Below are 13,267 nucleotides of genomic sequence, written 5' to 3' on the forward strand. Positions count from 1 at the left end.
TTAAATATTATACTTACTCCGGTTTGTACACAGGAAGCCAGTAGACTAATCTTCCTCCAATCACCAGGTATTCAGCCGCAAATTTTAACAGGTCAAAAAGGATGTCACTCAGATGATAATTTGAGGAAATGGAGATGTGATTTTCAGTGCTAGGTAGCATTTTAAAATATAATTAATTTGATACTAGATACATAATTGTTTGCATTTATTTAAATAAAGAATTATAATTTCATAATAAAAACACAATCCAGCATAATAGTATTTACAAGTATATAAATACTTCAAATAAATAAATAAAGTATGGAATAGATATGGTATATGTGTTATTTTAAGTAATAAAAATTATTATTATAAAAAAGAAATACTTGTAGAAGTTACATCCAGCTTTCTATTATAGCATCCGCATTCCCAAACCAAGGTTCACCTACCCTCTTTCTGCCATTTTAGCCATCTCCTTTTGTGAACCAGTTCTTCTAGTAGCTTCTCGTATTCCATAGGGAGCTACACAGAACAAATAAATAACATGCATCAGTAAAAATGTTCCAAAAACATCAGCTACAGTACAAAATACTGAGCACAGTTCTCACAAAAGTTTCCAGAATTTACTGGAACCTCAAACTCCATTGTTACAGTAACTAATCTGACTAGTAGACAGTGGCCTAATTCAAAGGACTAATGATCGCAGCCCTATATGACTAGGTCAGAGGCAGACAGTATTAGCAAGTATGGGGACTATTTCCAACCCTGAGGTCCACTTCACTTTGATCCAACCAGAAGTCCAATTCTGTTTTCCTAAAAAAAATCTTTATTTTTTTTTGTCAAAACAAAGCATAGAAATGCTTGTTTTAAAGGAGAATTATACCTTCTGGAGGATTCTTCCAGTAGTAAGATTATCTCTTTATTGGGGGGGGGGGGGGGATGGAAGGAGCCTTCCGGGGAACACAAAATCAGGTCAGAGGGTTCAAATGGTCTATAGGTTGTCTACTACAGCCTGGAATCTGGAAACTAAAAAGACAACTTCCTGGCACATGAATCTGCCTATCAACTTAAGTCACTGGGAGAAATCCTTCTCCACATTCCATTCCCATCAATTTATGTTATAATAAATTTGATACCCAACTACCTGGAAATTGACTGTATTTGACTCAGTGGTACTTCATTCTGAAAAATTTGTATAGGATCACATTGCCACAAATGTCCCTGTTGTTTTTGCTAAGTGTGAAATCAGAGAGTGCTTTCTCCACAGAAGCAGCCACTTGACCAAACTCCACTTTGATCTGGCTAACACTTATGTTGCAGCATCTCAATGCTGGCACAGCTCTTTCTGAAAATGATTTCAGCAGACATTTTTTTTTTAAAAAAAACACCAAACTAGTCTAGAACCTACTGAATACTGATGGCATGGAAACATGGAAGCTTTATTGCTTCCTGCTGCACATGTAGTGATCCCGATTCAGAATACACAACTTCTGCTTGGGCAACAATGTCAAAACACACCATGATCCATTGTGTACCCAGTTTGACTAGATAGGATCCTGCCCTCTGACTTTTGCTACTTGCTTTTTTCTCTTTTGTTTTTAGACCTGTTTCATTTGCATTTAAGCCCTCTGTTTCTAGCCCTCGCTCAAAACCCAATGGTCACTGGGTCCTGAGTGAAACCCTCATTTCTTCCTGCTTGTTACTGTTGTAGTTAGCTGCTCTCGAGTTGACCCTGAATCTTGGCAACCCTGTGGGTGAGACATTTCCAAGCAACCCTATCCTCCATTTCTCCGCTTAGTTCTTGCAAATTCATGCCTGTGACCTCTCTGATTGAGTCTATCCATCTGGCATGTGGTTTCCCTCTTTTTCTACTACCCTCTACCTTTCCTAGCATTATTGTCTCTTCTAGTGATCCATGTCTTCTCATTATGTAGCTGAAATATGACAGCCTCAATTTGATCATTTTGGCTTCCAAGGAGATTTCAGGCTTAATCTGTTCTAGATCCATTTGCTTATCTTTTTGGCAGTCCACAATATCCTAGGCACTCTTCTCCAGTCCCACAACTCAAATGAAATTTGTTTTCTGTTTGCTTTCTTAACTGTCCAGCTCTCACATTTATATATTGTGATGGGGAATACAATCATTTTGACAATTTTAACTTTGGTGCTTAGATGTATATCTTTACTCTTTAGGATCTTTTCTAGTTCTTTCATAGCTGCCCTTCCCATTCCCAGCTTTCTTATTTCTTGACTACAGTCACCATTCTCATCAATGTTTGATCCTAGGTATGGGAAACCTGGAATAGAATTCTTAGGATGTTTGAAAAGTTTTAAGGAGTACTTTAATGTGTTAATTTTATGTGTAATCAAAACAGAAACCAAGGAAACACTCCTGTAAGTAAAAGCAAAATCACCATGACTTCTACAATGAACCAAATGGAGTCACGCCAAAAACAAAAACCCTCAAATCATTCCTAAAAGGGGACTGGTAATAACATATCTATTCAGAAGAACACACACATTCAAAGTAGATTTAAATAGTACAGCAACTCATGTAAATCATTAATTCATATCTGGTAGATACCAGCAGGTGGTCACAACGCAGAAAAACTATATTGCATATTACATCTTTACTTATGATACCTGTCAGCTTCAATATGGAGATTCCAAATGTCAGCATAAAATTTGCAATTAAACAGGGCCAGCAAGGCAGGAGCACCACATTATCTGGTATGAAAGGAAGTGTAATCATAGAAAATTGCAATATGCTTTAAAAAGCTCTTATGCCATTAGCATTTTCAAGTTAATGAAAACTGTTCTTGAAAGATCTAATTTACATAAAATAAAATAAATATGTGACAGCTTGAACTAAGCGGTTCTTAGTCCACCAGGGCTCTTATATATAGCCTGCAATTCTTTTTTCCTGAGTGTGAATATCCTAATGTTCCTTTTAGAAAATTAGACAGTAAACCATATGACAAGTTTGTAAATATTTCTATTATCAACATCACTACACACTGCACTTATGAATCATACATTTTTTACGTGATGGAACAACTTACGGTCTGTGATTATTGCATCAAACTGCACTCCCTTCTTCCATATGGTCCTTGATGCATCAGAAACTAATACATCAAGGTAGTACTTTTCCAAACCATACTGACGAAGATTGGCTCTGATATTTTCATCTGGCCCTCTCCACTTTTGGTTCTTCCTGCTGGCTTTGCCTTGGAGCAATGAGTTGTGAAGAAAATAAAATTCAAATGCATGACAGGCTAGATCAAAATAATAATGGATGTTCATTCTTTCTTCTTTCTTACTGTAGTCCACTTAGTTTCCTCTCTTATAAATAATCCCTGGTGAGCACTTCTAGTTTAAAGCTATCAAGCATATCACCTAAATACGAGTAGCCCCATATCAGCCATAACAGATACAAGACACTGTATCTATCTAAACTCATTTGGTAAGCAGTATAAGAAAGTAAATAAATACTTTCTATCTATTCAGGCATAATTATGGCAATAATTTCTATTTATCTATGTGTCTTTCATAATTATGGCAGTACTTTCTATCTTAGTTGGACATAATCCTCTACAACTGCAGTGATACTTAAGGGGAATGCTGGACATTTAAACAAGAAACAAAAGGAGTGAATGTAATTCATGTATGCTCTTTGCAGGCTTTTTGAAAACATGTAGAGGTGAAACTTGGGCATCCTCCCACTGGTAGAATTTGTCCTGCTCTACCTGTATAGAATTTGTCAGTCACTCCAGGCCTGTTCATGTGTTAACATCACATCTTCTTTAGTGCAGTTCACGTTACTGTGGAGGCTCTTTATGGGTTTTTAAAAATAGCAGCATGCAAACTGATGTTGTAGCACCTTTGAGGCTGAGTGAAAGTCACTGTAGCATAAGCTTTCATAGAGTTGGTCTATTTCTTCAGATGCAGTAGACCAAGTTTACAAAAGCTTATGTTACAAGAACTGTACTCTTTAGACATATTTCAAACATATTTCATGTGAGGGAAACCATGGAGGAAAGAACAGGGCTAGGTACTCCTGCTGATGAAAGTGTGCTGAACAGGGCATCTGTTATATCACATGCAGCTCTACAGTAGTGTGGGGATCACACTTCACATCATATGGGAGATGTATGAGGCACAGGACTCCTAGAAGAGAGAAAGTCAACTATGTGCAGGCTTGTCCCGGGCTATCACATCCCAATATGACAGTACAAAGACAGACTAGACACAAGTGATTTTCTATGGATTTTGCATTACAGCAAAATATCTATGATGCCAATGTAACAAGTCAATACACTTTCTAAAATAAAGAAAAGGAGTGGCCAATCAAAATGATTTAGAAAATAAAGGCACTCATTTGAGATTATGTCTGGACCCAAAATACTGCATGTCTAATAGGATTTTTTAAAAATGATTATCCATAATTTCACCTCAACTCATGTACCAGAGTCATGCACTCATGTGCAGTTTCCTAAAATATGGATGTTGCTTTGGAACATACAAAATGAATGCCTTATCTAATGTAATGAAAGAACATACCTAGTCCATGAACTGTGCTGTAATCTATATCTGTTCCACATACATAGGCTCCAAAGTGTGCTGATGCTATAAGTAGTCCGCCTGAAAGACAAAGAAAAGAGATGACTACACTAGTGAGTAGCCTTCTCTTTCAAAATGCAGTATCTAAAAAATCTAAGTTCTACAAACTCTCAGAGACTGATCTATTCTATAGTGAATAAACCAATGCTGATGCAGCTGATAAGATTAAGTGACCATCAAACCAAGACCTAAATCCAAAGTTGTGGTACTTCTCCATCACTAGTATAAAGAGACTGTCTTTGTCTCGTCCTTACAGCCTCTCTGCTACCTCAAACCTGCCCCTATGCAGTTTCTTTACCCTCTGGTGATGGTTCTGAGGATGTATGGGGAAGGAAGGAAAAATCACCCATTCCCTGTTCCATTGATCAGCAGAATAAGCTTCATGTATCCAGTCCCACATTTTAAGCCATCATCTAAATAAATAAATAACAAAAGTTGAATTGCAAGGAACATACACATCTAATTTGGTAAAATATCATCCTTAATATCTGATGCAACTCTTGTTTTGCTCGGTATAAAGAGATGGACAGCATGGACTTTACATGTGGTCTACAAATTTTACTGCAAATCTAAAAATTCCATTGCAAGGCTTGTCCAAGATTTTTCAAGTTTCACAAAATTTAGGTTGCCATGGTAACAGCTAAAGCTTTTGAAATAGAGGTTTGGATTTATAAGTTAGATGGTTGTAGTTCCTATCACACAGTTAAAACAGATTACCTGGCATAAACGTTTTTAAGCTCATGTGTTTAAAAAAAGGTGTCCTATATTTCTGGCAGGGCAAAAAGAAGAACCTATATCTGAAAATAACCCATAAAATAAATCTTATGTTTAGCATCAGCTCAGTTCAAAATTCTAGGAGACACGAGAAAGCTTAGTCGGTCTCTACTTATTGTATATGTTAATATGTTATTAGAGATGTTAATTTTTTTAAAAAAAATCACAAGGAACTGTTTCTATAGTACTTTTATTACATTTATATAAGTACTATAGAAACAGTTCCTTGTGATTTTTTTAATTAACATCTCTAATAATAAGCGCCATCTTGTGGTACATTAGAAAATGCCAATGGAAGGAAGATGTTAATGTATTTACTATCATCCTATAAAACTGGGTTGGGCAACTGTGATTTTCCAAATATTGTTGGTCTGCAAATCTCATCCCTTATCCTGATGAGGGTTTGCAAATCTCATCCCTAGGCCTGGTGAGGCATTCAGTCCAGTAACATCTATAGTCCAGTTGCACATCCCTGCTATATGATGAAGTGAGGCAGTTTCCTACTTTGGAAATACACATCTGAAAGCAAGGCTGTTCTTTTTATATAAGCATTTTCCTTTTCCAAAGCATTGTTTCAACTGCCTCACTCCACATCAACAGACAGCTCAATAAGATGAACAACTCAGAAAGAAGCAAAAGAACAAAGAATTCGCTGGTTTGTACTCTCGGCCCTAATTCTCTACCACAGGGTTGAAGAATGTGTGGTTCTCCAAATATTGTTGGTCTGTGACTCCCATCAGCAATAGCCAGCAAAGCCATATCCCAACTTTCCTCTAATAAGTGTGACACACATGGGTCTGTATTTCTTCACTTTATCCTCATGACATTGTTGGATTCAACAATATCTAGAGATACATGTTCCCCAGTCTTGCTTCAGCATAATAATGCATGTGCTACCATTTCTAAACTTCATTACTTTCTGGGCACTAAGTAAGAGGACCCTATATGTTCTGAGAAAGAAAATGGGAAATAATTTTGAACTGTGATACAGAATCATACTTGGAGAAATATCATGAAGACAGCAGAGAAAAATTAAAAAGCTATGGTTGTACTCCACGGAAGAGCTCACTTGCAGATATCCTTGAAAAAACCCTGCAGACCTGTCATGGCAAGTGACTTGTGCTCATTCAAATCCTGAGTAAACGTTTACAGGATGGCACAAAAGCCAGAGAAAAAGGAAGTGTGAGCAAGACTTTGATACAATTACAGAGACAAAGGATTATTGAGTGTTAGCCTTGAATACCTTAGTCTGCTGAAGCAAACATCCTCTCTCATGACCCCAATGACAAATGCACCTATTCTGAGATCATAATTATCATAATTCTCATCATGACAAATATGCTATTGTGCCACTTAAGCATGAAAACAGGTCTGCAAACACCCTGCTTTTGTTGTGCTCACATGGCCACAGGAACTGAATGAGGAAAAAGACTGAATTGAAGGTAGTTAGAAAAAGTTAAAAATGGTAAAATGTGTATTTCTGGTGGAACCAGTTAAGAAGAATCTGTAGGGTAGAGACAGGGGAGTATGTTGATTTTGGGTAACTGGAAACATTGTCTAATTTCTGTTGGATAATGTATACTTAATTCTATGTGAATGAAGTGTTAACAAAAGCAACCTCTTCTAAATTGTTGGAAGACATTTTATAAGCTGAAATGCATAAGCAGCAGACAAAGAAGCCATATTGCCAAACAAATAAGTATGATTAAGCAAAATAGTAATATAATGTAACATAGTAGTAACATAAACTTGAAAGACTATGCAAGTACTGTAAACATTTTTATTTTTTCTAAAGAAGCAATGTAGGTTGGGTGGGGGGAGATACCTGTTCCCACAAATGGATCAAACACAACATCATTTGGTTTTACTCTCCCATGGTTTGCCATGATAAATGCCAAACAAGCATCCATGCTTGTATTCCCAATAAAATGCCTTTTTTTTACACTGTATGATTCAATAAGATCTCTTCGTCCATTGGCAATCTGTGGAATATTGGGAAGAAGGACAACAGGAATGATTTTATTACCAAGCACTGCTCAAATTATTTTAAAACAGTTTATTAAAACTTTGTTTTTTTAAAAAATAATCCCTTCTCACAACATGTTATCTCAGGCCATAACACTGAGCACATAAAATGCAGAACACTTTGTTTTTTTACTTCAAAACAATCTAAAATTTTGTGTTTTACTATCCAGTGGCAAAATTTTGTTAAGCAATCCTGGTAAGACATTCTCCATTAAAAACATAAGAAGTGCCTTTCTGAAACAGAATCAGGTCACATAGTACCATATTTGTTGCAAAGATTCCCAACAACCAGCAGATGGTTTACCAGCTGATTAGGAACTGCCACTAACCATCCTTGCTATTTTGCATTTGGATTTCTTCATCATATTGTATTCCAAGTAGTCAACAGGCTGGATAATTTAGAAGAAGGATATACCTTTAAAATGCATATGGAACCCATTTAGTACAATCAGCCCTCAGTGCTTCCCTCTCAACTTACTGCAGTATTATCTAGAAAGCTTTTTCTGCTATTAGCAGCCTTAGCTGCAAAAACGGCAACCTTCATAGTAACATATTGATTTATTCCTTGTAATAAAGAACTTAGATTCTCATGCATTTGCCAGTTTGTTTTCTTTAGCAAGGCTATGATTTTTCTTTTTAAAACATGTCAGAGTAAATCTGATGTTCAGCAAGAAAATGAAGCACATCCTACAGTGCTGCAGCTCCACATATCTGTAGTTTATCTTAGACTGGAATATCCCAAATTTTGCTGAATTGAACCACTGCGTAGCATCCTGCTAGTGACATAAGCCCCCCTAAACTGACATGTCTTTTTGGATGAGGCACAGGAGGCTATTCTTTAGTTCTCTGCTCACTATCCAAAACATCTGTGCATCCACAGGTCTAGCTTCAGAAGGAGCTGCTGCTGTTGCAGCTTAATGATGGGAAAGGGTGGAATGAGGGAAGCAATGTAGTAGATGAAGATGTGGCTGGTCTGAGCTCTGAGGGAAGGAAAAGGGGGGTAAAAAACATCTGCGAGTACACTCTTGCTTTTCTCCCACTTCAAGCTGAGTCCAGCGACTTCTTCATCTGCCCTGCTCCTCGCCTCTTCTCCTCACTAGTCAGCAACAGATACTGCTGCTCCTGAAGCTTGAATGCTGCCAGGATGAAGAAAGGATACAGAATTGTGCTGGCTGAATATTATGCTCTGTCTGTTTGATGCAGGATCTCAGCCATTTATTTCCTTCAAAATCGGGGTGGGGGGAGTCTTCCAGTGTTTCATTTTCACAAAAAATGACAACTAGTCTTCATACTGATTATAACATTATGCACATGCCAAATACTGCATTATTATTGTTGAAAAAATATTGCTGTGTTTGTTTTCACTCTTCTCTCAGATACTCACTGTCTAAAGGCGATTTAGATATATTTCCTAATGAGTTAACATTTGCTAAGAACAAATGTTAATTTTGAAAGGTTTTGGGACCAGAAATTCTCTCATGCAACATCAATAGTGAACCAAGGCTGACTTTAAGCAGCCTATCATCAGGCATTTGTGTTATTCCACAACAAAAATTATACATCCTAACACATAATTGGCTGCACATTGCCTCAATGCCTAATTCTATTCTCAGTGTACAAGCAGGATTAGCTCTTAATACTCCCAACACATACAGATGCCGTATTTCACCCTTTTGACTATTCTGACATTTGCAAATCCCCAAGTTTCTGCACCAGAGATTAACACTGAAAACATCTTGGATCTAAAGACTTGAAGGACTGGGCCTCTTTAAAGCTTTTATGCAAACTGCTGATTTTAATTAATTTCTCTTTAGGTAGACCAAACAGTTCTAGAACAGTGGTATATTTGACCTGTTCAGTTTCTTTCTAGACAATATGCCATTGGCACAGTGTTTATTTTTTTCTTCTTGGCTTCGAATTTATTGCTGAAAATAGTGATTAATTACTTTCTATACAAAAAGCACTCAGTTGTCTCAGTAATCATCACATATCCACTTGGGGGTTTGACAGTAAAATCATATCAACTGCATAAAGTAACACATTTACAAAACTATCCCAAATTTTGGGCATATGAAAATGTTGTCTTTGCAGAACTGAAATATAATTTATGTAAATATTGGGGGGAAAAGCAGGACAAAATGGTCATGGATTTCATCAAATAGTAGGATGAAAGAAGAATTGCATAGAAAGGTATTTTTTATCATCTTCAACCTACTTTTCAAAGAACAGCAATAAAAAAAATAATAACTTACATGAAAAAATTCTGTCCCATCTGGGCCATATTCTCAGATATCAACTCTTTCACATACTGTAACTATTTTTCCATAGTAATTTGAAAACTGGTTATTAAAAAATTAATATAATGATCTACTCACCCATCTCCCAAAATATAAATTAAGAGGCTGTTTTGGGATGTTGTTTGGATCCATTCCGTAATCTTCTAGTAGCCAGAATGTATTATCTGGTTTCTTTAAATTCACTTTTCCTTCAAATGGTAAAAACTCTAGAGACTGCATTATGGTAGTAGGCACAAACATATGAATAAAAATAACAATTATGTTACATAAGTTATTATTAGAATGGGATTTTATTTTGTTCCTTTTCTTTTGCAGTTCTGAAGTACACTTAGTTCTGAAGTATACTAAAATAACACTAAGTATGATTGAAAAAATAATTGAGAGCAAGCTACTAAATCAGAAGTACATAGATTCTAACTGCATATAATTATATGATGCCTTGCTAAGAAGTGGTGTACATATCAAAAATATAATATTCATATTATAGTTTACAAAAAAAGCACACTATACAACTGAAAAATTACTGTAAGCCCAGGCCAATTACCGTATATACTCAACTATAAGTTGATCTCATGTATAAGTCGAGGGCAAGTATTGGGCCCAAAATTATGGATTTTGAAATGAAATCTGTGGATACGTCGAGGGTAAAACTTAGGGGCATGTAGCAAAGAATCTGAAGGATGAATGAAAGGAAACCAATGCCAAAGAATTTACAAAACTGCAGTGGGCATAACTATTGGTGTTCACACTAAAGACTGGATGAATGAGAGAGTAGAGGGTTTTTTGTTTTGTTTTGCTGCTTCCAGGACACATTTACACTCCAGGAAATAATTCCTTTTTAAAATTCCTTTTTAAAAAAGAGTTAAAGTACAATGAGATACTTACATTGATCCGTGGACAAGTCAGCCCAGGATTTATGGGTCAATTTTTAAACTAAAGTTTCTAGACTTATACGTGAGTATATACAGTATTTTTTTTTAATTATTAAGTAAGATAGGCTTCTTTGCAGAAGGAACACTATAGGTTCTACTACTGAACTGGTTCTCTGTGACCTATCAGAATTTATATGATGCAGATAACATATACAGTGCGCCCGTGTCATACGCGGGCACGCCATATGCGGCTTTCAGCTTATGCTGAAGCCACGTACTGGAAGAGGCAATGGCACACATGCCAACGGGCGCATGCACTGCACAGCACCATGTGCACAAGCAGCATTGTTTTCAGTGGGGCTGGAGCATACGCGGTATTTCTTTACGTGGGGGGTGCCTGGAACAGATCCCTTGCATAAGGGAAGGGCCCACTGTAATACCTCCTGAATTATCTGAAATGAAGCAAATGTTGGGATATAGAGTCCCAAGGAAAATGTACACTGTGGGTTTTAATAGTAATCAAGCATAAAAGGGTTACTGTGAGCCATAATGATTAGGCATTTACACAGGAAGTGACATCAAAAAGATAGTCAAGAAGTGCTATAAAGTACTGTAGGATGCTGCTAGTCTGAAAAGCCACTCAGGAGGGTGGCTGGATCCTTTGTGGCACCAGAGGGAGAGGCAAGGCCTAGTAGCCTCACGGAGCCTTTGCTTAGTGACGAGCATCTGACCTCAGAGAGGGTTGTTACTAGTGTGGATGGTGGGTGGTGTTGATGTATATATATTGTTTTACACAGTGTAACTTCTTCTATGAATAAAAGCCTCATCTGAGAGAAGATTACAGTGTCTCTTTGCTCATTAAGAAAGGGAGAGGTCTCCAGCTCACAAGCTGCTGACTACAGTCACAAAGGTGGAAAATCTGGTGCCAAACGTTGACGTCTTGCCCCACGCACTGCGCGACATCAAAAATGGTTTAACAGCAAATATTCCAGTGGGGTGTGAGGTAGGGTGGGAAAGACCTTTCCATAGATCATGTGAACCTAGGCCATGTAAGGCTTCAAAAACAGCACTAAGCAACATCTGAATTTCTGGATTTTGTTGGACTGCATCTGTTATTATTGGCTACAGCTGATGGGAGATACAGTCTGACAACATTTAGCAAGTCACAAATTGCCCAATCCAGTTACTGTAACTGGACTAGAAATCAATATGTTATCAGTCAACCACAACACAGCTGAAACAGTCTCTCCACCTAGGTCTTGATTATAGCTCAGCCACAGCACATTCAGCATGAACTTTAATTTTCTGGACTATATTCAAAGGAAGCTCCATGGCATCACACTCCTGAGGCTTGCAATGAACAATTATGGTTAGAGCCAGATACTGTCTTATTAAATGAAACTGACAAACCTCTTTCCTGATCAGTACTGCCTATGTGTCCGAGGATGGTGTAACACAATCCACAGACTGCAAATCTCTCTACTTAGTATAATAATAATATAATAATAATATTTATTTGTATACCGCCCTATGGCAAACCAATCCGGGCGGTTGACAACAAGTAAAATATAAAATATAACAATTAAAAACACTTTATCCCTCCCCCCTTAAGACAGTATTAAACTGTATAACATATTAAAAAAACAATATCAAAGCATAAAAACAACAATTAAAAACTAAAAACCCTGATATCCCTCTGTTGATCCTCAACCATCACTAAGATGGGGCCACGGGAGGAATGAGGGAATCAGGGAACCTGGGCCGGGATGGTTAATCTGGAAAGGCCTGCTGGAAGAGATCCGTCTTGACCGCTTTTTTAAAGCTGTCTAATGATGTTATCTGACGGATCTCATCCGGCAGGTCGTTCCAGAGTTTGGGGGCGACAGCAGAGAACGCCCTCTGGGAGGTCACCGCAAGCCTAGATTTTAGACCCTATATTCATGACCCATTCCAAACAAGTGCTCATACCTCTGCCCATCAAATCAAAAACTCCATGGCCTGTTTGGTATACTTTCAATTTTGTACCAAATACATTTTTTTTATTTGAAACTTCCTGAAATCTGTTTGCAGATAAATACATAATTCACAGATAATTCACTAGAGGTAAATGTGAGTATCCCAGCCAAGCAGAGTTTAGTTTGAGCTTTTCCCTGGAATCTCTTTCAGTGCATGTTATGAATCCATGATCATGTGAAATAAGAGTAAAGTGACATGCTTTGTGACATTCTTTTATCACTGAGCAACATGCCCACACATCTGGGAATGATTTTGAGGGCAGAGGGCATCTCACACTTATGCCTGTGGGAAGTAACCACAGCCTATGTCTACATTAGTACAAAAGACAATGGCAACTTATCCAACTTACAAGTAACTACTACCGAAGTAAATGCTGCAAAAAATGATGTGTGCATAACCTTGTGTTACTACATCCACATCTCTCTCTGTGTGGCTGTGTCTTCAAGTCACCTATCGACTTATGGTGAACCCAAGAATTTCATAGTATTTTCTTAGGCAAGGAATAGGCAAGAGATGGTTTTGCCAGTTCCTTCCTCTGAAATAGAACCAACAGCACCAGGTATTTGTTGGCACTGCCCCATCTATGTACTATAAATAAAACAAATTATTATTATTATTACTAACTAGTTATGTAGGACTATGGAAGAACACACATGTAAGCAATTAGTTCAAGAGGTTACAGTC

At 37.3% G+C, this 13,267-nt stretch overlaps 1 protein-coding gene across 2 annotated transcripts in view; it reads right to left on the reverse strand.

Moving 5' to 3' along the window:
* The window catches only part of TRMT11 (tRNA methyltransferase 11), a 31,903-nt gene that overhangs the window by 11,679 nt on the left and 6,957 nt on the right, over positions 1-13,267 (reverse strand). For both annotated transcript variants that reach the window (XM_089530428.1, XM_089530429.1), the window contains exons 6-11: positions 9,774-9,908; positions 7,199-7,355; positions 4,540-4,620; positions 3,042-3,206; positions 429-501; positions 18-149 (exon numbers count right to left, since the gene is read on the reverse strand). In XM_089530428.1, coding sequence (XP_089386554.1) covers positions 18-149; positions 429-501; positions 3,042-3,206; positions 4,540-4,620; positions 7,199-7,355; positions 9,774-9,908 — 743 coding nt within the window. The remainder of the gene's footprint in view (positions 1-17; positions 150-428; positions 502-3,041; positions 3,207-4,539; positions 4,621-7,198; positions 7,356-9,773; positions 9,909-13,267) is intronic.

The sequence above is a fragment of the Sceloporus occidentalis genome, unplaced genomic scaffold, assembly GCF_023333645.1.
Source record: "Sceloporus occidentalis isolate IW3139 unplaced genomic scaffold, rSceOcc1.0.p SCAF_6, whole genome shotgun sequence".
In the NCBI taxonomy this organism is placed as follows: domain Eukaryota; kingdom Metazoa; phylum Chordata; class Lepidosauria; order Squamata; family Phrynosomatidae; genus Sceloporus; species Sceloporus occidentalis.